A 25,267-nucleotide genomic window follows, 5' to 3' on the forward strand; every position below is an offset into this window, starting at 1 on the left:
CCCTGAAGGAAATGTTACATGAATCCTTAACTAGTTAAAAATGTCTTTAAAATCCACACCTTAACATTCCCAACAACCAGAAAGAAACACATTTTTATTATAGGCATCAAATGAATTTTTGAGGCTTGGTCATATGAGCACTTAAAACAGTGCAGGTTACCAAATTGCTCTTTGCCTTTATCTACCCCTTGATGCAAATCTTTTCTTAATGAAACTGAGCTGGCTCGGAGCGGAGGCACGAACGAGAAGGGAGTGCCATACAACACTCACAGCCACGGGTTCTTTGCAGACTGAAGTTAGGGCTTTCCTTAGCTGACACGTGAAAATAAGACGACCTCACCGGGTAGATTAGAGGATATCCTGGCAATTTTTCTATGACTATGTACAGTGTATTTTCCACTCCAGTTTAAGCAACTGTCTTAAATTCAAACGCCAAGACTGGAACACCTGTACGCTGACTTTTTCTTACGAGGCACCAATAAAATCTGCTGGCTGGCTGCCATTCAAGCAAATCAGCACATTTCCATCTAATCACATGCAAAAAAGATTCGAACTATGTCAGATTTGCTCACTTAGCTCTAAAAAATGAGGAAATGCAGGAGTTAAACATTCCAACAGCAGCACGAACTTGACCATGTTCTACATCCTGAATATTTTATGGTATATTTATTACAACAATATATTAAGCTATACATTCAACCACAAAAACAAAAACAGAAAGACAAATACTACTCATGTGCAACACAGCTGCATTAGCATTGCTAAGGAACACCAAACTTCACAATTCCTGACACTGTTTTTAATTGTGCATTCTGCATTTAATTTCTATGTGTAAATAGTCAACAAAACAGGCAAGAGCTGCTTCTTAATTATGTTTACATCTTAGCTGTCTCAGTGCGGTTCTAGGGCCCCCATGCTACTCAGCTGATACGAATGGAAGATGTGATTTCCACATCATCACCAAGGCCTTTCTTTAAAAGATTTTCTTTTCCTACACAGTAGTTTACGCAGTAAAAGAAACATCTTCAAAGATCTAGTGATCCCCATTTAGTATTTTTGACCTTTTAAGCCATCACTTCTGACCAAAAGCAGTCAGATAACACAGCTGAGAATCTTCTCCATGAAGAACCAACTCCCTGGGCAGCGCTGACATCCTCACTGCTGCACTGCATCGGGATGGCTCCAGACAGGACACAGGCTGACCACTCTGCAGAGCAGGGATGCTCCAGTGATGGAAACAAAACGACCTATAAGCCCTTTTGCCAAGCTTCCTTTTCAGGGATTTCTACTTTTCCAATTTAAACTGACACTGCCCTCTTCTAAATTAAAAAAAGAGAAGAGTTCAGCTGCTGGCCGGTTGGCTGACTGTCAGAACCCGAAGCAGCTAACTAGGTAGCTCAATTACATCAAATTTCAAACACGTCAGAGTAACTTAAGCCTTTAAAGATGTACTTTTAGGTTGAGGAGATTTCAGCAGACAGAAAATCTGAAAGCTTAGACAAAAGCTGTACTGCAGCCTTCAGCATGCCAGAGCATAACACCCGCTTGACAGCGTAAGCTATTAAGTGAAACAACTAAGCTTCAAAAGCCTCAGAACAACCAGGCCCTGGCCCAGGAAACCCCCCCATCGAGGGGAAGGGCACGCTTTTCGCCCAGTCACACCTCCTGGGCACGGGCAAGCAGAAGAAGTGATGGGGAGAGCCGCAGCAGCTGGAGCTGTGGCAGTGCTGTGAAACAGCAGCCACAAGGGGTGCCCAGCACCGAGGGCTGCACCCGGGGCGAGAAGAAGTCTGAGAACACCCCAAGTTTGTCAAGCTACAAACCAGCACAGGTGGAGAAACACAGTGTGAGTTGTGACACTTCAGGAGTTTGGGCTTTCAAATCTTTTGGTGTATTTGCAAAAGCTTTATTTTATCCTCTCTAAATTGCACTACCGCTTCACAAAAATGCACTGAAAGCTGACAGTTAGGGTTAGGAGTAGGCTATCCCTGATCCTCAAATACAGTTCAGTGAATTCACTTTTAAAAACACATTGCAGTATCTTTTTTTTGCCTGTAACTGCAATTAGAAAAGCACAAGAATTGTAAAAATACGCATTTAATTTAGTGGTTTTTTGTTTTTGTTTTAACCTAGAATAAAGCAAGGCTTGTACCCTACTTCTCTTTGGCAGAATAAAAAGGAAGAGCGAGGAACAGGAGGACACAAACACGCCTCTTCCCACGTGGCTCTCTTTACCGAACCCTAGCAGATTCTTCTGCATCTTACATCCATGCATAGGAGGAAACTGACACCTATTGGCAACTTTAATATTACTGCATAATGGTGCTTCCAACTGTTACAAGAAATAGCTCCTTCTAACTAGGATTGTCTTTATACACACAGATAATACAGGAAGATAATTTAGAACTTTCCAATCGTGACTGAAAATACACCCAGAAGTTTCAGATTGCCTTTTTAAAGATAAAACTCCTGTCTTTCCAAACTATATCATGATCTCTTAGTAATTTACACATTTTAAGAGGCTATTCTAATTGATAAGCACTAGTACTAAGCACTTGGAAAGAAAAAATTTATTTTTTTCTGCTGTGAATGCTTCCCTGGTGTTTAGCACTGCAAAGGTGCATACAATCTTGCAGCAGGTAAATTACATCCTAATCCTACCTGCATCCTGTGACAGATCAGAGCAAAGGCCGCTGAAAACATACCATCTCTCTGCACTATATGTCAATTACTGGGTTACAGATGGCGGGGCAGCAAAGGGACACTTACAGTAGTGGAATAGCTTTGGGAGAGCATCTCATCTGTTAGAATCAATTGCCTGCAACTATGAGGCAAGTAATAAGCTACAGAGGGATAAAGGGAAGCCTGAACAAACAGTTCCTTCATGCTCAAGATACATGAAAAAGTTCCCGCAGGCAAATACCTACCTATAGTTATTCCACTACAATGCATTTCTGACCTGCTTGAGTTTTGGGGCCTACTAAAGTAAGGACAAATAAAAAGTAAACGTATCTGGCACTAAGGAACAACAGACCATAAGTGTGCAAATTGCTGTCAATTTGTTTTTGAACTGCTGCTTTTACACACAACCTGAAACGCAAAACCTCAAACTTCTGCACATACTTGTGCATAATGAACTGAAAAATACTTCAGCTATCTAGGGAAATCAATGTAGGTGCTCTTCCCAACAGTGAGAAATGAGCCATAGTAATAAATAAATGCAAAAAAAAAAAAAGCACAATGAGCCACAGCTTCACAGAGTAACACTTGGATTTTTTTTTTTTGAAGCAACAGATTTCCTGAAATTTCAACTGCAGTCATAGAGACCTGCAGATGCTTTCAGGATTTAAAAGCAGAAATTAAAAAAAAAAAAAAAAAACTGCTTTATCTCATGCCACCACTAGAGCAGGAAGAGTGAAGCCAGTATTATACGTACTTGTGACGAAGAATTTTTTGGTAAAAGTACAGCTGTCGAAGGCGGCGATTTTCTCTTGCAGGACTACAACAAGTATTCTGAAAACACAGAAATGGAACGTGTACTTTAAACATTAAATGCATTGGTTTAAAGATCCAATATCTAAATGTAATTATTTCAAAAGCATCAATATAAATTCTACAGTGATAAACTGCCAGGTTACCAATACATGGCAGTTATTGAGGATTCTCTCTCATCCCAACCACATAACCTTCATTTCAGGAAGTACACAGATCTGATACAGAACAACACAGCATATTTATGATATACCTCCTGCAGTAAAAGCTCCATTAAAAAGAAAGAATGGAATTGCAAGGATCCTGAATTACTTTCAATGACTCAAATAACAATCAAATCAACAATCAGTAGAACATGAGCTAAATTTGAAATAACCCCATTGCCCATCTCATTGCAAATTTATTAAACCATCAGGTTTTTATTTTCTAAAAGCCCAATTTTTTTTCATACCAAGATCATCAGCACACAAATCTGCAAGAAACAGGATTTGTGTTAATTAGCAAAATTACAGGTGCATGTTTATATATCCACTTGTATATATACACATTGTTACTGTAAAATATCTGTTCATTACTTGAAATAAAGTAACACAAACCACCATAGCTATGGCTATGAAATACCATACTGTCTAAATGAATAGGGGCCAAAGATACAAATTTGGAAAGTGCAACACCTTGAAAGTTTTGTAACTAGGATACAAATTCTCCTACATTAATGACTTTCCAAAAACAAATTTTTAAACCCTTGAAATAACAGCACCGCCTGGGGAGCTGACAAATAAACAAATCTATTGGCTATCTGAAACTTTTAGCAATATTACAAAATTAGTAAGAATCTGATAATTACTTCATCAGGAAGAATGAGGGATATTTGTAGTTATTTAGCTGAAAATATAGAGCATTATTAGATGTTCTAATAGTTTTAATTGTAAAGACACGATGTGGTAAAAAACAAATTGCATCTCTCAATGACTGAATAATGGTCCTCAAAAGAAACACCAGTAACAAGATATTACAATACTGAATAGTGTTTAAAAAGATGCTGAATCACATCAGTCTCAACACATGCCCTTTGGTAAATGGTGATGCTAATCTCCCATCAGTGTGAAAACCAACTAGTAACTCCTCACTCCCCCTTTTTTCCCGTTTTTAACTGTTTAGTCACAAGAACACCTCCTTTTCCCACGACACCTCAGTACCTGCCAGAGTCTTTGCTGAAGAACTGACTCAAATCAAACATAAACCTTACCCACATGCTTGCTGACATTTTCACATATTCAAATTATACTTGTCATGATATCCATTTACAAAAATGTATAAACATCCCTAAATAGGAGGATTTATTTTTGTGTCTGTCATTCAATTTTGCTTTTTGCTGTTAAACTGGAGGCACTCGACATGTAGATTCAGTGCTTAGGGGCTTGGTCTAGTGGTAGACTTGGCAGTGCTAGGTTAACAGTTGATGTTAAGAATCTTTTCCAACCTAAATGATTCCAGGACTCTACTAATTTTATCAACACATTTTTCAAACAACTTGGATTGCATCTGTAGTTCCCCAGATGGCTCCTGAAGCCTTTCCAGTAGGCTGGTGTAACACTAGCCACTTCCATTTCTCTGGCACACAAACTGATCCAAGCAATAAGCCTTGTTCTGCGTATTGAATTCCTTCAGAACTCCCAACATCTCATCCCGGGACTTTGCCACTGCTCTGTTCACCAGCGTGCCTCTATCCAGAAACAAGGAGACATACAAATTCTTGGAAGGAAGGCAGAAACGAAGGGTCACTTTCAGACAGAAGTCTTTCTATATTCACAGACCTGCAATGCTAGCATGGAAGCACACGCACACCTTCACAGGGAGCAGCGTACTTGCCAAAAGGAGAGGGCAGAACAAGCAACTCAATGCAAGGGACTGAGATGTGTAGTCATAGAAGAAATTAACATAAGATTTCTTATTTGCCCGTAGCCCTTTTATTGTGGAAAAGATACTCCTGCATAAATCTCAAATTTTAAATTTAGAAGTTAGAAATTCTGCAATTTGTTCCAAATTTGTTTGCAATATTTGTTTCAAACAAAATAAGACTTTTAGTTAAAAGACATCTTCCAGTCACCTAAGATGAAGGAGAGAAAAACAACAGAAACCTACAAACTCCAACTCCTTCCACAAGGCCTGTAAGAAAAACTTAGCCAATGAATAATGGAACGACTTTTACTGCATGTGCAAGTGTAAAGTATATATACACAACCTCTGTATATTTGATTGTAATACTTCCAGATCCTGTACATTTTTGTTTTCTGCTCCTCGAAGGTGTACTGTCTTTCTCTATAAATGAAACCTACCTGATGGATGATTCTGGAGTAGAAGTACATAAATAATAAACAGTTTTCCCTTCTTCTGCGACTCAAGTTTTATTTTAAATTCAAACTTTGGACTCCATTAGTCTATTGTATGGTTAACGCACCATTAGCACTGCACTTGGCCGAATTTAATGCATTTTCAATCTGAAATAGTGAGCTTTCTGTGGATAACAACAGAATCTGATACATTCCAGAAAAGCAGCTACCCTGGATACAACCACACAGCTTCGAAGTAACTTTTCCATTTTTACCACTTAGGAAAAGAAACATTAGCACCTGGAAAGACTTTTTAGTTGGGAGAGACTTTGAATGATGATTTGCCTTTTGACTGTTTTTACAATTGGATTTTTCTTCTGCTAGGAGGCCAGGCTGGAAAGATTTACTATCATCACACTGTACACCAGGGAACTTTAAATTTTTCAAGGGACAGTTGCACAGATAAGTATTGAACTCCTGACAGGCTTTTAAAGGAACAGGGACCTATTCATGGCACATAGCTCTCTCCAACTCAACCACTTCAGTGAAACTATTTCTCGATATAATGATCCTACCCACGTCCTACGATAAGCAGATTGACTGGGGATAAGAAGCACTACCATCCTTTACTTCTTTAAACATATTTACACCTTCAAAATCTCATTACATAATTAGTCGTGGTATTAAAGATGTCTGGTCAGCAGTACTACTTTTCTTCTGTAACTTTTACTTGACCTAGTTTGGACATAAACGTGTAAGTTTTTAAGGCATTGGAGAAGCATACTGCCACACCCAAACCAAAATATTATTTGAGAAATGGAGAATAGAAGCTACGTTTGCAGCAAAGTCAAAATAGTAAAATCAGGGAGTGCACATACCAGAATTTGTGCTCATAATGGGAATTTTACATGTCCTAACACAGAAAGAGTATACAGTAAACATCCTTACCTTTTATTGCAATGCAGATCATAAATAGGAGTTTTGAACTGTATGGACTTGACCATCTCTCCTGTCCGCAGAGAATAGAGATCCACACAGCAGTAAGGTGGGCTTGTGCTAAAATGAATACAGAAACACGTGATTACAATGAAAACAGGGAATTTTTCTAAATTGATATTCAAATTATTTCGACGGGACAAAACAAGCATTCATAAATCTAGCATAATGCTGGAGAGAACATGAGTTTAATATAAGCTTTCTACATTTAGGGAAGGTATGATTACAAATCGAGTTACGATATCGACAATGGTCAAGAGAACTTGTGCTGTGCAACCAGTGAGCAAGCACTTAGTTTCCTCTGTCCCAGATTAAGAATTTGGAAGATCAGATCTGACCGCAAAATACAACTCATTTGACAGGCATGAAGGTTTAGGCTGCATTTTGGTCATCTAACAAATATTCTGCAGAGTAACACTTTCCTAAAGGGAGTACTTACTTCACTCCATGCAACAGCTGAACCATATGACTATTTATTTGATAGAGACACGTTACACAGAACTTACATTACATCTCTGATGGACTTTTGTTTGAGCTATATAGATCTTTTCAACTGCTTTGTGTCACTTTTATCATTTAAATATAAATAAAACTCTAGGGCCATTCCTTAATAAAAAGGCTTGCTTTCTTTTGAGAGGGAGAAAGTGCTGAGTGTTCCGATAGGGCTAGGCAAGGTAGTGGTGGAAACCATTTTACAAGCTGAGAAGAGGCTTTGATGTGGCAGTTCTTTTCCATAACACCTTTTTTTCCCCTCCAAGAACACATTAAAATGTTGGCTACTTCTAGGTCAACGAATATGAAGCAGCACAAATTGCCAGCTGTACAAACATATACTAAGGATTGGTAAAGGAGGGTGTTTCCCCTTGCCCATATCTGTTTTATTTTACAGAGTTTAACACAATTCCTGACACAACACTTGCTTGTCCTTTGGATCTTCTCAAGTTGCTCGAGAATTTTCTGGAGAAGAAGAGTACAAATACCAACTGCTTACTTCGAATGTCCCAGGATAACAAAATGCTGCATGTAATATGCACGCAGCAGAGACACAATATGCGATATATGCACAAAAAGACAACAGCCAAAGAAATAACAGAAAAAAAAGCAGTTTGACATTTTGCCTACAGAAATTCTTCCCAAAACATACATTTTTCTAGGCACATGCTCAGGCTAATAACTGGAGGGTGCTATTTATTACTTTTAAGCACTTCAAAGGCCCTTCAAAAATGCTTTTAAAACAGTAAGACTCAAGTCTAGTTACCTTCTATTAGAAGCTCACTGCTGCTAGAAAATGCAAAAAGCCATGGAAAAGTCTATGTACAAACTTTTTTTTTTTTTTTAATTTAAGTACCTTTATTACTGAAAGGAAATTCTTCTTTTGATAGAAGGATACACAGATTGTTATTTCAAAACAGAAATTACGTACGTTTATATAGCAAAAATTATATTTGCATAACTGACAGCCATTACTATTTCCCTAAAAGCCCATGTTGAATGCAAGTGTGCCGTTCTGTTTGACTTGCCATTTGCGTAACCACCTGACTGCAACTCAAAAGCACGTACTATCTCACACACACTGCACCCACAAAATTACAGGAAACAATCTTGCACTCAAATGAGTAACTGTTATTACGCCACACCTTTCTTCTGGCTGATCAAGACACGAATGTACTACCAAAGCTTTCTGTAAGCAACACTGCCCAAAATCCAGCACTTTCTGAGCTCCCCTGCTGGTGATAAAGCTGTAGTGGAGACTAGGTCAAAGCTACTCTGAAATTCTAGCTAGCTCCAATTCAACTCTTTCCAGGTGTTACCTTTCTTTTCAGTCCCTGGTACACCACAATCTGTGATCAGAAAATGAGATGCAAGGTAGGGTTTTTTGTTGTTGTTTTCCTTTTTAGCATTATTATTTTCTGAAATATGTACAAAGTCAAGGTCAAACACATTTGAAAAAATGCTGGGACCTAACAAACAGAAACAAATGGCAAGAGCCAAAAAAAATCGTCAGACCTGTATTCCTTTCTTGCCACATAATGCTTGTGCTGCTGGCAGCACAGAGACTTGGCACTGCCACAAGTCCTCAGGCAGCTAAGGATGCACTTCTGGGGAAGAAATGGGAAAGGAACATTCCTTGGCTAAGAGCTATGTCCACGGACTATGACACAAAAGGGTGGAAGCTCAAGCATCTGCTCTTTATTTGGCAATATTTTCAAAGGTGGAAAGGTAAGAAAAGTTTCAAGTAGTGAAAAAAAAAAAGAAAAGAAAAGAAAATACTTCTCTCCACTTCTCTCCTTACCATTTCTTTCTGGTTATTAATCCCTCTCCCTGTCCCAAGCAATGGCAGTTATGAACCTCATTTGCTACTAAGCACTCTCAATTCATTAACCACGAACTAATTCAGTGAATGTTCCTAATTTCAATTTATAAATTCTACTCCAAAAGCTGTGTACCTGAACAAGGAGTGATACGATGGTGAAATCCACCATTTTCAGTCCTTTTTTGATCCAGACTCAGTAACAACTCAATGTTTTCAGCTTGTTGAAAAAAATCAAGGATTTTAATCTAATTTTTCAACAAACTGTATATAGAAAGGATTCTCCAATACTTCAAAATTTCATATAAAATATGAAATAATTAATAAAACATTAAATGTTGGAAATGACATCTGAGAAAGAAAAATAACACTCAGTGCAATCAATAATCAATACGATTCTATTGAAATTTCAGGTACAAAACCAGACATATCCAAACTGTTACAGAAAAGCACCAAAACCACCACGAATTGCAAGACGGAGCCCAGCAGACTTGCGAAAGCATCTCTTACCAATCGGGAGCTCTCAAAACCTCAGAACTGTATGAAACCAGACTGATTGCATCTTGCTCTAGTTCAGAAACAAGCAATAAACACTAATGCTATCAGAGGATCACACAGCCACTGTGTAAATGTGCCCGAAATACACCAGCTGATGGCACACCCTAGCCTACGACAACAAACTGCCACCACCAGGGAGAAAACCAAGCAAGGCGATCTCTAGCTGAGCAACTTTTCCTCTGCCACCCTTAGGTACCAAAGGTTCATGCACATATCGCTGGTGAGAAGGGCTCTGCTCCTATTTCTTTGTACCCATGACGATTATGAAAGGGGAAAGATGAAGACAGAAGTGTGAAAACACTGGCTTTGGCAATCTGGTAACAACATTAAGTCTGTCACAAATACAAATTTTGCAAATTGCTCCCACAGCTTGTCAATAAATTCTCGTCCTGTGCCCTGACTGGTAAAATAGCTGCTGAATGCAGGGATATCAACAAACTTTAAAGATAATGGGCACAAATTCACCAACTTCAAACTGTTGGCATTAATAAATACACAATTATACTCAGGCTTTTATATCTTCTATTTGATTGTTACAGCACAAGGATAGCAGAAAAGTAACAGATGCCTGGTACAGCTGGCACTTGAGTACATCTGTGCTTGTGCATCACAACAGAACTGTCACTTCCTCCCGATTCGTTAGCAGGGAGTCACGCAGTTTGTAAACGCTCTGGATAAAACGTTTGCACACAGACACAAATACACTGTACAAAACACACACTTTTTACATGGAGTAAAGGAGAAAACTGATGGAACCAGCACGAGGTCATCATTTTTTTTGTGCCCAGAAACAGCATCGCACTCGGCAAGACAACGGGCATCGACCGCAGGATGGTCTCGTGAGCCCAGAAAGAAAACAACACTTGAGAGGAGTACCACTGAAATAAAGCTTTTGCAATTAATTGTAGAATTTTAAAAAGTCATCAGAGGATGAAGGCTGTTTGGCTGGCATAGGCGTCGCTACGGATTTTGTTCTCTCCTCACAAAAGATGGGGCTAGAATCTAGAAAATGAGATCAAGAGAGGCACCTCTACATACCTCCTTTTTTTGTTCTACACCTATACAACAATGCCGTTTGGAACAATTACAGACGCTATGACAGCACCACGAATTGCAGATAGCAATAAAATTGCTAAAATAATAAGAACAACCTTCTTAAGTATATAGTTGTACAAGACATGATAACAGTCAAAATCTTCCATCATCTCTAGTTCTTTATACGGGCTCTGCAAAATTCTTTTGGAAAAAAGACAATTTCATCACTTTCGGTAGCCTGTGTCTTAACATATTAAAATGACAAAACAAATGAGAAATTTAGGAAAATGTGTAATTAAAATAAATTATCAGCAGTGAGATCACATGAAGAGATCGCCTGCATTGATCTAACAAAGTATGAACTGTCACCTCTGAGGACCATGCTATTAGAAGGACACTAAAAGTCGTATTAAATGTATGTTCCCAAGGCACATCACAAAAATCTGTTCTAAAGATCAGTTAAGCCAAGCAGTTGTTACTTCAGTTGCTGGTCCTTGATTTCCTTGACTAAAGGAAGATGCAGCTATCTGCACACAATCGCTACAGCATTTTCCACCCAGAGTCTCTTTTTGGTGACTTGACTTCACACGATGGAACAAGGGGAAACAGCTTATTTCCAGATGCTACGTATAAATTGATCCTCGTCTGAGGTGCCACTCTGCAGCATGCTCCATGTCCCTCTCGCCTGCTGGAACTGCACTACACCGCACTCTACCTTTCTCTAATTACCCAAAGAATTACATTACATCTGCCTCGTTCTGTCCTCTTACGAGGCACTTTCTTACTGTATTTACTCAGGAAAAATATTACACGTTAGCAGCAAGTTTCCTACAGTAATAATCCCCTTTTTTTCTCTTTTACAGTTTCCACATTAAAAGAAAAATTTCTTCTTCCATCATATACTGGCCTGCCTCGTGTGCAGGCAACACAAAGAGTTTTGGTTTTGAGTTGTTGTTTTGTTTTGTTTTTTTTGGGGGGGGGACGACAACAACTGATGGTCAAGAACTTCTACTCATTTGTATAATTGCCATCTAACATTTGGCAAAAAAAAGTCTAATCATTCCAGTTTTGATACTTTCAGGTTATTTACCTGGCAAGTCATAAAAACAACATTTAACCAACGTGTATTTGAATTTGATGCGACTGAGCCATGAAACTGTACAAGTTACAAGTTAGATTATACTTAGCACAAATTATTTATTGTTCTAAGTATAGTATAGATAGCAAAAATGATTCAGATCAGTACACTGAACAGCTCTCACATAGCCACCTTCGGGCAGCAGGTCATATACTTCCAGTCTAAAGCAATTTGACTTCTGTCAGGCAGTCATACCGCAGTTACCACTGGTTTACATATAATTATTAATTAAAGCATAGGGCAATTATTCTGTCAAGATTTGTCCGTTATCTTTAACGCTGTGTTTCACAATCAGAAAGCTCTTTTTTCATTGCAGTGTTTCAAAATCAGGTCAGGTGACTGGTTTTCTTGTTCTCTTCTGACATACCATTTAATTTTCACCAACACTTTTTACTATTTCTAAGAACGTAACCGCAGGTGGACGCCTGCTGCGATGCTGTGTTCCCAGACGTACTTCCCGTTCTGTGATGGCCAGTCAGTCGCTGGCCCAGCACTGTCTTCGTTATTCTGACACATTTGTCCTCTGATGGTTTATTTGTTCGCATGCGATTGGCAATCATTTTTTCAAGCCCAATAGACCCAACATAGAAAATAGCCTTAAATACTTGTGATGCCTTTAAGAAAAGCGGTAAAAAATATTAAAACTTAGCCTGAGGTCCTATTTTAAAACCTAGCAGTACAATGATCTCTAACTAGGCCCAACTTTAACCATCTGTGGGATTTAACATTTACAGAAACATTTAATCAATTCATTTACAATTACGGGCCTTAGGTGGAACTCAGCTTCAAAACTTACTTTACAAAAGACAGCTTGTTTCGTTGTCAGGTCAGAGGAGACCATTACACCACCTATACTGTCTACTGCAGGCCACTAGGTTCCACCCGGGTGTCTTCTTACACCCACCCAGAATGATTTAACCACGATTCAGCCACGGGACTGCACAATTCACACGCAGAAAACAGAGGAGAGAAACGTGGCAGCAAGTCCAAGGAGCTGCAGCAACCTCTGCTAGCTGCGGCCAGTCTCTGATGCTTCACAGAAGGGGAAGGAAAGCAAAACCAAACCTGAGTGCACAGCACAGAGTTAATTAATTGTGTATTGGAAAAATTCCTTCCTGAACCTTTACACTGCAAAGTTGAAGCACGAGATTAGATTATGATCTGTAGCAATAGTATTGGCATATTGAGACCACAAAGGTAATTCTGTTCTCCTCAAGGCCCCTGAAGGTTTGCTCAGATTAACAGATTTCAATACTAAAGGATCATCTTCTCTTTCCAGGCCAAGCACAAGATGTCCCAGAAGCTTAAAGAAATTATTTTTTACCATGCAACCTAATCTTGTCCTGAAAGACTTCAAGCAACAATGAGTCCTCTATCACTAAAGTTCTTCCAACATTTAGATCATATTATTTTTATGAAATTAAGTATTTCAGGATAGAATTGTTTTGCTTTTAATAAATCCAAGGATTGCATTATTTATTCCTCGCACCACCACTGCACAAGAAGGCTTGATTAAGACTTTCAGCATCTAGTCCCCTAAAATTCCCTGGCATTCTGCATCACAACTTTCCACAATAAAAGCTTGAAAACTCAACTCTGTAATTTTCTGACTTTCATTCATGGCACTTGAGATTCATTCAAAATCAGGAAAAGCAGAGTAGGATTTCTGAGAAAGTGACACTTCCCAAAAATGTGTGTGTAGCAGTGAAACACAAAGCAGCACAGACATTTTAAGTGTACCACAAATTGCAAAAAGCATGGAAGCACTTATTTTTAAATAAGAAAAACCTGTACCAATCCTAGACACATGTTACTAAATCTAATCCTTTAAATACAAGTGAGGAAATTATTTGATATGGCACTAAAATATGTGTTAAATACTGAAAGGTACAAACTTCTCTCTTGCATCTTCCTCAAATATTTTGATCAAATCCATCAGCCTAGAAGTAAACTTTCACCCTCTTTGTAGTCTCGCTGGCATATAACAAAAATATTTTCAGCAAGTGATCAACTCTGCAGAAAACATTTTGTTACAGGTAAACTACAAGCTCCACCTCAAGTAGCAAGAAAATGAGGGAACAAAAGAAATCTGTATTGTTTGCCTGTGCGTGGAAAGAAAAAAATGGGACTTACCTGGCTGTGCCAAAGCAACCACTAGACAAAATTTAGCACAGCCATCTGTCTGTGCAATACACAACTACTACTTGTTTGAACAAAGGAAGTGGATAAAAGGTAAATCAACGTGCATCAGTTCCCGTGCAACACTATTGGGCATAACGATGATACCAAGAACTGGGAAGAGGTAACGCTGCTTTCAAAGTGTCTTGCTCAAAATAAAAATAAATAAATAAATAAAGTCCGCTGGCCCTGCAGGTTGTGATCCACTGCAGGAATCCTATCGGTATCTTGTTTTTCTCTCTCTGCAATGGCCTAAATCCGTGTCCTCAGGTGCCAACAGCTTATTTTTACTGCAAGGTGTGGTGCTGTATAAACCTTTCCTGCTTACAGGCAAATTGGTATTACCAGAATTAGCTGCCCTGATGTAAGTTACAGGAGGCAAACACATTAAGCAAGCATGGTGTGTCGTATCCATTTAAATCGGACAGAAATCGGACAGATTGTTTAGATCCATAGTCTCCATATGGCTAATCAAGGTAATAAACTATCAATATCTGGGATTTGCTATTTTGAGAGGGGAAAAAGAAGTTTTTCTGTCTACATATATTTCCGTCTGTTCTGTTATGGAAGATTAAAAGCCTCAGTTTCTTCCGTCAGATCCCTTTCTTTAAAAAAAAAAAAAAAAAAAAAGTATCCTATTTTCTGTTAGAAAAATCTCTTCCAAGCTGGCTGCTTCCCCCGTTTTACCAATTACTCGTCAGTTCCCCAGCTGGTACGTGCTGTTGAGCGTGCCGGGTGTGCTGAGTCCCGTGAAGCTGCTCGAATACCGCCCCGTGAATCTGTTGTCAAGTGCTGCTCCTAAGTGCCAGGCCAGCGCTCCCCTCCAGGAGATCAAGTGCCGCCACTTACCCTAACAGAGGAGCGCAATGCACATGCTACACGCGTGCACCACAAATAGCATCATCACCGGGCCATGGACATGCGCGACACTTCACAGAAACACACAGCAAGAAAAATCCCTATTTCAACAGGTTTATTATCTAAAGTCAGATGAAAAAAAGCACTGGAAGAAGAGCACAGGTGGTGGGGAAGGAAAGGAGACCATGTGGCACTAGTAGCGCAGGGGGATGCTGGAGCGCAAACTGAAGTCCGACTGAATGAGGCAGGACATCCCAACTTCAGCCGGCAATGCAGGACCCTGACACCTGGGAAAAGGAGCTGCCATCCCGCTTTGAAAGGCCCCATCTGAGAATTGCAGATCTCTCTCAAGTGCCCCAAGCACAGTATGACCGGCCAAATTTTCAGTTACATTTAACTGTGTACTTCCAGATGTTGCTATTTCTTTTTAAAAGGTGTCAAAAGCAGCCCTTAGTTATAAGCAATATATACAAACTTCTCCCTTAGATATATTTAAGAATATTCCATCTTGTTGCTAAGTACAAAATGATCACATATGAGAAATTAAAGTTGAATCAGGAAATATATTTTATCACCACATGCATATTGAAATTAACGTAGCTTTCTGTAACGAAAAAAAAAGCATACTACTCTTCTACTAGCGTAATGCACTCTATTTAAAGAGAATATATAAAATTATTACCAAAGAAATAAGCTTCTAAAACAAAAAGCACATATCAGATTTTGAACTGCTCTTGTTTTAATCTGAAAGTGAAATACAACTATAGTAGATTTTCACTCGTTCTCTTCAAAAAAACTGCCCGTGACCGAATAACTAGCCCTCCTTTGTTACTTTCGAACTACACACTTAGGCTACCAACAGATAAATGAGGGAAAAGAGTGGGATAAGAAAAAAGCTTCCACATAAAACAAATATCAACATAAAAGCTACTTATGCTTTTTTCAAACAAATGAAGAAAATGAAGTTAAAAACAGACTGATGGCTGTAGGCAGATCTACCACTCTATAAATATGCTTTGCACGTTCATTAAAAAAAAAAAAAAAACTAATATAAAGATTAATTAATTGTTCCTAACATTTTATTTAACACTGAAAGATCAAAACAAGTATAATTATGTTTAAGAGATGTTTCTGTGGACAAAGAGCAGCATTTACCTCAACAGAAAATTTAAGAAAATATATCAAGTGTCTACCGGTGATGCAATACAGCTACCTTAATCGAGTACCTATTACTTTGAACTTCACGTGCAAGCATTTTTAGGGTATCTATTCATATATTATGTTTTTCTCATACAATGAACAATAACGCAGGTACTTGGATACCTGCCATCCCTTTCCTATATGGACTCATACTTAGCCATGAGTGAAGGCAAGCTCTTCGCACTGCACAGTCCGTGCTGGGACACACGCTGAACTGGCGATTAGCTGGACACCGACAGAAAGACTTCTCTGCTGCAGCCCTCACAGCAGTTCTCCTAGTCCCTGAATTCACCATCGCTCTGTTAGCAACAAAGATGCAGCTAAATGCTTCTAATGCAGGATTTCGGAAAAGATTCAGCTATTCAGAGTGCTGACAACTCTGTATTAGGTAAGAAAGAACAAAATGTTAATTTTAATGCAGTAAAAAGCAAAGCTACTGAAAGGCAATGTAGGAAGACATTTCCTCACCGGTTGTGCACACTGCTGATATAGCGAGGTTACTCCTAACATATAATCATATACCATAGCTCGTAAGACAAGCAAAACCCATGACCAAATACAGAATGAAAAGTTATTTCCACTTTTGGGGTGGTTTGGGGGAAGAATCTGCAAATACAAATTTCCTTGACCATCATGGAACAGATGTTTGAACTGATGGAGGTCACGGATTTTTGCAGTTCTGCTTTGACAACCATTACGTCCACTTTTGTTCAACCAAACCAACAGCCCAGTCTTTGCTTGCTATCTGTATGCCAGGTATCAGAAAAATCGTGTATCAACAAGAAGAGGAAAATTTAAGACTTGGTTTTATCAGCATGTTGGTCGTTGTAACATACCGTAACAGATACTACAAGAACAGTATCGCTAGTTCAAGGAGAAAAACGAAAGGTAAGTGGAATCCTTCAAAATAGCAAAAATTCTGGCAACCTCCATATTATTCTACAGTTTTGGCAGCAGATGGCTCTTTTCACATTCTGCTTTACCAACAGTACACAACATGCTACTACTATTAAATTTTCTGCCCATAACAACATTTCTCATTCTTGTCCACATTTTTTTTTCTCAAATTCAGAACGCACGAAGCTGCATAAAGCTGAACAACAGCCTACAAGCTACCTCCACATACCGCAGCACGCTGCATTCGCTGCTCCATTCCACGGCATGTGGCATGCCTGTCACTGGAGTGTAAAATACAGCACAAGCTGGCTTCTCAGCTGTGGCACGTTTTCGCAGAGAGACTGGAATACGACACACTTTCCGCTTCACTGAGACATACCACATCACAAACTATAGCTTCCCATCGCATTTTCAGTGAGTTAATACAGGAAGATAAGCAGCATCTCAAGAGATTTGTTTATCTACAAGGCTTACTTGACTATAGCTATCACTGAGGAAAAGTACAACTGGAGCTCCATTTTTCAGAGCAAAATCAATTTTTCTGGTATATTCTGGACCACACTTTGTTCTGCTGTGTAACCAGTCAGACCTTTTACGTGAAATGATGGACCTGCACTGGCTATCCTTGATCATCCTATGAACATATGCTTAACTACAAAAATTTCTGTAAGTCTTGGAGAACACGAGCAAAGATTAACTGCTGTGTAGCACACAGCTGCATTTCTGTCATACCTCTATCAAAGATTAACATCTGGCCCTGGCCAGGCTGCCCGGAGGAGCTCTGGGTGCCCCATCCCCGGCAGTGCCCCAGGACGGGGCTTTGGGCAGCCTGGGCTGCTGGGAGGTGTCGCGCCCGTGGCAGGGGGTGGGATGAGATGATCTGTAAGGTCCCTTCCAACCCAACCCATGCTCTGGCTCCACAAGTGGTGTCACTAAAACCACAAGCTGAAGGTAATGGGGTTGTGCAAGTATTAAGGGGCCTCTCTGCCTCGCACTGCACGACTAATTCGACACTTCCCAGATGCTTGAGTCTACTACCTTAACTGTTTATATGCAAGTCTACGGCTCAAATCATAGTTTCTGAGAAGCTTCAACATTTCCAAGAAAGAATTAGAGGGTTTTTGGAGTGCAGGTGATTGAAGTTGAGCGGAGGTTAGCCTAGATCTTACAATTGAGGTAACTTAAATGGGCCGTGAACCACAAAGCTTCTATGAGGTTCTGCTCACACCAGGTAGGCCAAAATTTTCACAAGTGTCCATTAAGTACACGGTCTTAGGGCTTATTTGATTTATGACTTAACAGAGCAGACCATGGTCTTCAGATGCACAGAACTCACCGAAAGCTCATCTGAACATATGAAACAGTACTTGAGAGGAATTACTGTGAACAAGGAGCTCCACGAACAGCAAAGCCAATAAAATCTGAGTTTCTGTAAACTGCCCTTAAGGTTGAGATCCTAAGTGAACAGTTTAAAACATAAGATAAAAATAAAAAAATTGAAAAAGCATTAGCTTATGTTACAGCCTTTCCCTCAGTGAAGCCACCAATATAACCACCTCCTTTGCTGGACCACTTTTCATAAAATTTGGAGGAAATGTCATAGTTAAATTTAGTTATTTATTAATTATGTTACAGTCACTAAGCAGAGGGCACAGAAATACTGCTTTCTCACCACAGAGACAGCACCCAGTACAGCAGAGGCTGCAACAGAGACAAGGCCCATCAGGTTGTGCAGGTAAAATTGATTAAAACTTTTAGTGTTACTTTCTTGAGGCCTCGTCTATAAAATGATAATTATTAATTACATAATTACAGGTAACTATACTATAGAAATATTCTATTAGTAATTTTACTCACAATTAAGTTTTTAAAAGTTTGTGAGCAAACATTCAAAAACTATGTTGCAGCTTCTCCTTCAGGTGATATTGTGAATATATTAACATAGTCGGAATTTAAAGAAAAAAAGAATTAAGGCAAATCTTTTTCTGAGAACATCTCTATTGCTTTTTCACAAAGGAGTACTTTAAATCTTTGAGAAAAAATGCTGTGCCTTGCTTTATAAATCGTTTGTAAATTTAACATTGTAAAGCTAGAACAATGTATTCATTCTGCTGAATGAATTACTGATGTTGGATTTCATAAACAAGATCAGAACTTGAAAAACAGTATTTCTACCAGATAGTGTTTTTTAACAAATTCCAGTCATTGTGTTTTAATGGCCTTTTTCCTCACATCAGAGATTTAAAAGAACCTAACCTGCACACGAAAGTTTGAGCTCAAACGCCTTTGACTTTTCTCTGTATACTAAATATTATTGAAGGAAAGAGCAAAAAGAAAGAAACCAAGGGCTCCAGAGAGAGACTGCTGTAAGAGAGAAAATGGCATTTAGTCACGGATGCAAAGTTCAACTACTGTCAAGTTGTAGTGAATTATTCAAGTGGCAGCAATTGGGTAACAATACCGATACAATGGCTGCAATGCAGTTTGTAATTAGCTGGTCAAGCTACAAGCATGAAGTGAAAGCCATCATTTAGGAAAAAACATTTTAAATAGCATCTTTGAATTGATTTCAGAACTTGGTATGTGATAGGGTGCTCAGAAAAAGACACAAACCATCCTGAAATTTCTAACTATTTTGCAATGCGCTTTAAATCCTTCTTGCAGTATATAACAAATAACTCCAAAACATATAAGAAAAGAAAATACAATCCTGAACTGTTCTCTGGGTCTATGTCACATTGATTTATAACAGTTATTTCTAAGACAGACAAAAACACACAGATGCAAACAATTACTCTATTTTTGTAGGCAACAAGTGAGGTGGGTGGTAACTGAGAAATTTTGAAAAATCCTGTCACAATATTCCATTTTTTCTTAAGTAACCCTCATCACACAACAAACGCTCGCCACATCAGAGACTTTCCAGGGCCTGAAGGGCCGCTTTGATTCCAGACCGCTGCAGGCATTAGCGGGGACGTAATTAGGGTAAAAAGTTCAACCACAGTTCCATGTCTAGAGTGCTGCCAGAAATAAATTTCCTCTCATTCACTGGTTTCTACTGTACCCTCCCTGAGAAACATATTGAAAACACATTTATCTTTGTAGAGTTTGTTCCTCTTCTAATTAACTTTATAGCGTTTACAGTATTTAATAATTTAAAGTGGAATTTAAAGTGGCCCTGGAACCAGCAGCTTTGCCTGTAATGGCGCTGTGCATTATCTTTTCCCTGTAGTGCTTCTTTTGACAAGTTACTCAGGGAAGGTATGTGCTCCAGCTGGTTTTATCTGGCTGTGCATTTAGCAAAAGGCTACTTCCTTCCCTCCATCTCCTCCCTGTATCATTACATGCACGGGGGGTTGGAACAGCCGTAAAATGAAACTATGCCTCAGCTCGGAAATCTGTTCTCCCAAACCTCCGTGCTATCCCGGAGATCACTTAGAAAAGGTTTATCTTTTTACAGCTTAATAAATCAAAGCTTTAGAAGGTCAAAACTACCCCTAGTTCTCACCAACTGGTCAAAGTTTGACCCCCAAATACTCGTTTTCTTCCTTCCAGTTTTGATCCAAGATTAACAGTTTATTATAGTTCAAAGGTTATTTCTTCCTATAGTTCATCCAGACAAACATTTGGTCTATCAGAAGAACACCAGATCTTCCTGACCCTCAGGACTCACAAACAGCAACGTTACCGTCTGCTGCTAAAGCTGCATCCCCGAGCTTCTCAGTTTGTGAGAAAACTTGCAGAATTACCAGTAAACACTACTTAAACATTACAAAAATAGTTGAAGTACACTAACGTAATTATAGAAACAAGTTACAAGAAAAAATTCTGGGATCCGAAGAGCTTTTTTTAAAGTAAAGCACGCTGCTATCTTTATCACATAACACAGCAAGCAAATCCAACGCCAGAAGAGGGAAGAGCTTGCATCTCTCAGGATCTTAAAAGCTACCACACAATGTGTTACGACTAAACTCATTTTTTCCTTCAATAAACAGAGATTATAGTGTTTTCCATGTTAAAATGGAAGGACATTTTTGCAAGACAGTTGACAGGGCAGCACATTTTGCAGTTAATGATGCTTACAGTTTCTCATCGGTACGAGAGCCTTTGGGACTCACTCCTTCAAAGAGATAAAAACGAGAGGGCTTTACCCAACTTAAAAGGTTTTACTATTCTTTTTAGAACAAAATCCCTACAATCCCTATCATCTTTTTATCGCCAGGAAAAAACAAACGCAAGTTTTTTTGGAGTAAGCTTAAGACGTGCTGGTTGGTTGAGCTGTTACTGTACTTGCCAAGCTACAGCATTTGCATTTCTGTTCAATAAGAAGGGAAACAACACTGAAAAATTAGGAAGTTGTCACAAAACAAAATCCATGTTGTCTAGGCTGTTCGAAGCAAGCTGAGACTTTATGAAGCAATGAAAACGTCTATTTTCTAGTATTTTTGCTTTACTTTGAAGGGAGATAATATTACAAGGCACCATAAGAGCCAAATATTCCTCTGAACCCTGAAAATAAAAGTAAATAAATTTTATTCTCTAGAAATTTAAACCTATACACCCTCGACAGTGTTAAAAAAAGAATGGATTTTGCAAAGTCTTCAATAAAAGACCAAAAATTTTTAAGAAACTTCATGAATCTACCTCATGGTGTCCAATACAACAACTGACGGTCATAAACCATCTGTACAGTCCAACTGTTGGCAATTTGGGAAAAACATGCTATATTTTATCCTCTTGATTATGAGCGGATACACCCGTCACACATTCAATTGCATGATTCCGTCTCTGGCATAAGCAGGAAAGTCTACAGCATACCCACTGCATTTGCAATGGCCTTCCAGTAGAAATATTCCAGGGAGAGTTACTCCAAGGAGTGTGAGAACTGGGACCAAGAATTTCATTCACTATAGCTAATTTTTTTTTTTAAACCCTCCCCGAGAAAGCTTCGCTCTTTGTCCCTGACAAATCATTTCACAGCCAGCTAATTTTAAACATTAAAAGGCACAGACACTTAGAATTAGACACGGGATTTCAGCATTAGCTAGTCAGTGTGCCAGGCAAGGAACAGGGTCTTGATTTTACAATATTATTATGAGAAAACGTTAATGCTTTACTTGCATCGTTTCTAACCTTACTTGCGTAAAGTTGCTTTCTACCTAAATCTTAACACTCCCATAGAAAGGTTCCTGAGTTAATTTTGTGTTAAGGTTAGGAGGTTTTAATCTACAGTAGCCACGTTAATAAAGCGTGCTTCCTGAAAATCTGCGGCCAATTGATTTGCCTTGTAAACTGATCAGCAGGGGAAAAAAGATGCTGGCTAGCCAAAGTTGGACATTTTGTTTGCTCAAACCTACTCCTCCTTCTTTAACTTGCCCTTATTTCCTTCCTCCTCCCATGATTAAATGAAGACTACCTCTTACTTCTCCTGCCCTTAGATGACCTCCATCCAATTCTTAATGTCGTTCAAAACCTCCTATCACTTGAAGTCATCCAATTAATAAATCTTTCTAAAAATGTATGCTAAGAACCTAACACGTTATGGGCTGGCAGCATAGGCCACTGGTCGAGATTTTGGCATAAATTCTTCATCTTTTATGCATCTATCTTTGGCTGTTTGGACAAAGAACAAGTGCACCAAACTATCAAGTATTTTGATGAAGTATTTTGCAGACTGTGTTCATCCCCACCTTCATGCTGCAAGTGACTATATTCTCAGCTGCACCTTCCAATTTTGCACACAATCATTTGCAAAGTAGGTGACCAAAATAATCCATATTAAAGAAAAACAAAGTAAAATCAGAGCATTATTTTGAACTAGGATTGCTTCCGTCATCTCCTTACTGCTGGGTTCTACAAGCAGCTGAAGTGACACAGCCCAGGGCTGCAGAAAGCAGCAGCACAGAAGCAGCAGTACAAGTGGACAAGATCAGCAGGAATTTTGTCTTTGCTGAATCACAGAAATGTAGTCTAAAGCCTACGTTGCTGTAAGCGCATAGCTGCACTGACACATTCCTTTAGCTATACTGGTTTGCATTTTATTACAAGAATTTTGTCCCCTATGCGTTAAAAATGACTTAGCTAATAGAGAAATCAAAAAGAAAAACAACAGAAAAAATAGAGTAGAAACAAGATTTGGTAGCTCACAATTAAGCAGGATGGGGGCAAACATGAGTCATCAGAATACTTTGTGTTGGAGAAAAAGTACTTTGAAATATTTTAAATTCTTGTATCTATTTACAATACTGTATACTCTGGAGAGGTGGTTTCACATGTAAGAGACTGCAACTTCTCACCCCTGTCCTCTGCCCTCTGTCCCCTTCTCCCTTTCTGCACCTCCACACACATTTTTATCCTCCTGGCACGGCCATCTCTGCTTTGTTAGCTTTCTTGTTACTTACAGAGCCTACTCAAGGGCAGATTTGCATTACTGATTCTGAATCCCTCAAAACTGTGATGTTTTTCTTAACAATCTAAACTAAAACAAAATTACACTGTTCAATTTCCTCTTAAACATCTGCATTAGCCACATTTGAAGCATTAACTTTAATAAAAAATATCTGCACACTTACATCTGAGGGGAAAAAAAAGCACATATTTTGGACCCGTCTGGTATATCCAGAGGTGTTCTACAGATCCAGTATGCTCCAAACCATGGTGTCAACAACCCACATCAAGCAAGCAGGAATATATTTCTATTTAACACAGTTGGTTTTAACTAGTTGTCTTTAAAAGTGATAGCTCCCAACAACTTCCACTGACTGGTTCTGCATTGCAGTTCTGTGGCCACCATTAGAACTTAGCTCTTTTTTCTTTTTTTTTCCTTTTTTTTTTTTTTTTTGGGGGGGGGGGGGTATCTGTTTAGAGATTATTCACTGATGTTTTACTACCTACACAATTCATTAATATGAACCAAAAGCCATTAGTGTGTGTGTGCACGCATGTGTGTGAAGATTTGTTTATCCTATCAGCCAGAACAAAATAAGCATGCCTGGACAAAATTCCACAAAGACAAAATTTATGCAGATGTTCTTTCCTTTTTGGTTTTCCTTTAATTTGCAAATCTTGTAATCTAAGACCAAAGTTGACTGAACCAACATCTAAACCAGCATATAGCATCAGCCAAAAAACACAATCTGTTTCCCATTTATGTGTCAAGACTGCATCCTTTTTGGGGGTTGAGAAAACTGTTATTTTGAAAAGATTATATAGCGAAACCATGCTAGATGTTTCAGTCGTTTTACTAGATGGAAAATTTGACTTTTAAAATACAAAAAATGTATATATTGAAAGTTAGTCAAAAGCTCAGATACAAGGCCAAAGTTTAGAAAACACCAAATTCCTCTCCCCTGGTAAAATACTTGTTGTGGGAAATACAAAGAGCGAGATTAGTGGCACATATACAGAACTTTTACAAAATGCAGGTGCCAGAAACTAATTTCACAGTAGCAGTTATTCTTCACTGCATACATAATCACAATATAGCTTTACCACTTGATTTCAAAGAAATATATTATAGAAAAGATGCATTTTGTCCACAGGGCATGAGACTTTTTCTTATTTGACATCCTTCTATGTTCACAGCTCTCAAGTTAGCTGAATAGAGCCTAAACCTTGATCCTTGTAGTTAAAGGTCATTTTTTCATTTTTGATTACTTTAGAGGGAACTCAAACTTATTGTTTCCTATTTGCCAAATACTGTAAGTTTGGTACTTTTGGCAATCTTAAATTTACCTTATTCTCTACATGCTGGAATTACACTGAGATTTTTCATCTTAGAGGCTTCTTAGAGTAATCAAATTTAAAGAATATACGAGCTTCGGTTGGCCACCAGATTATTTCTTACTGCTTTTTTAATGAATCTCATTTTTCTCTATGCCTGTTACACAAAGTTCTGTGATACAGTATGACACTTCCACATCAGCACACAGTCAAGCAAGGAACTAGAACAGAATGCAGAGAATTCATACTGCATACCCATCACTTCAAAGAAGCATCACTATCAGATCCTGAAAGCATGAGTATTTCTTTCTAAAGCCCTGGCATAAGACTAGGAAGTTAGGATTTACACTGAATTAAGCAACTGTTTAAATCGTTTGAAATAAACAAAAAATACATTGTGAATTCTCCAAATGGCAAGTCTTGGTGATTTTAGTTTAGTGGAAAGGTTTAATAAACAGAATAAAAATGTTAATGCAGGTTCCCAACCATGACAATCTCAAAGAAATTGAGATACAAAATTAAGAAATATTAAACTGAAGGTTAAGACTG

The 25,267-nt window shown here is 38.6% G+C and overlaps 1 protein-coding gene across 9 annotated transcripts in view; it reads right to left on the reverse strand.

Moving 5' to 3' along the window:
* The window catches only part of BCAS3 (BCAS3 microtubule associated cell migration factor), a 358,287-nt gene that overhangs the window by 301,715 nt on the left and 31,305 nt on the right, over positions 1-25,267 (reverse strand). For 8 of the 9 annotated variants that reach the window (XR_004780836.2, XM_035560848.2, XM_035560852.2 and 5 more), the window contains exons 8-9: positions 6,774-6,881; positions 3,437-3,513 (exon numbers count right to left, since the gene is read on the reverse strand). Coding sequence is in view for 8 of the 9 variants with exons in the window: in XM_035560848.2 (XP_035416741.1) it covers positions 3,437-3,513; positions 6,774-6,881 (185 nt within the window). In the remaining variant the exon portion in view is untranslated. Of the gene's footprint in view, positions 1-3,436; positions 3,514-6,773; positions 6,882-7,048; positions 7,071-25,267 lie in introns of those variants that run through there. The other variant, XM_050714706.1, reaches the window with a different exon arrangement.

This window comes from Cygnus atratus, chromosome 20 (genome assembly GCF_013377495.2).
Source record: "Cygnus atratus isolate AKBS03 ecotype Queensland, Australia chromosome 20, CAtr_DNAZoo_HiC_assembly, whole genome shotgun sequence".
Lineage (NCBI taxonomy): Eukaryota > Metazoa > Chordata > Aves > Anseriformes > Anatidae > Cygnus > Cygnus atratus.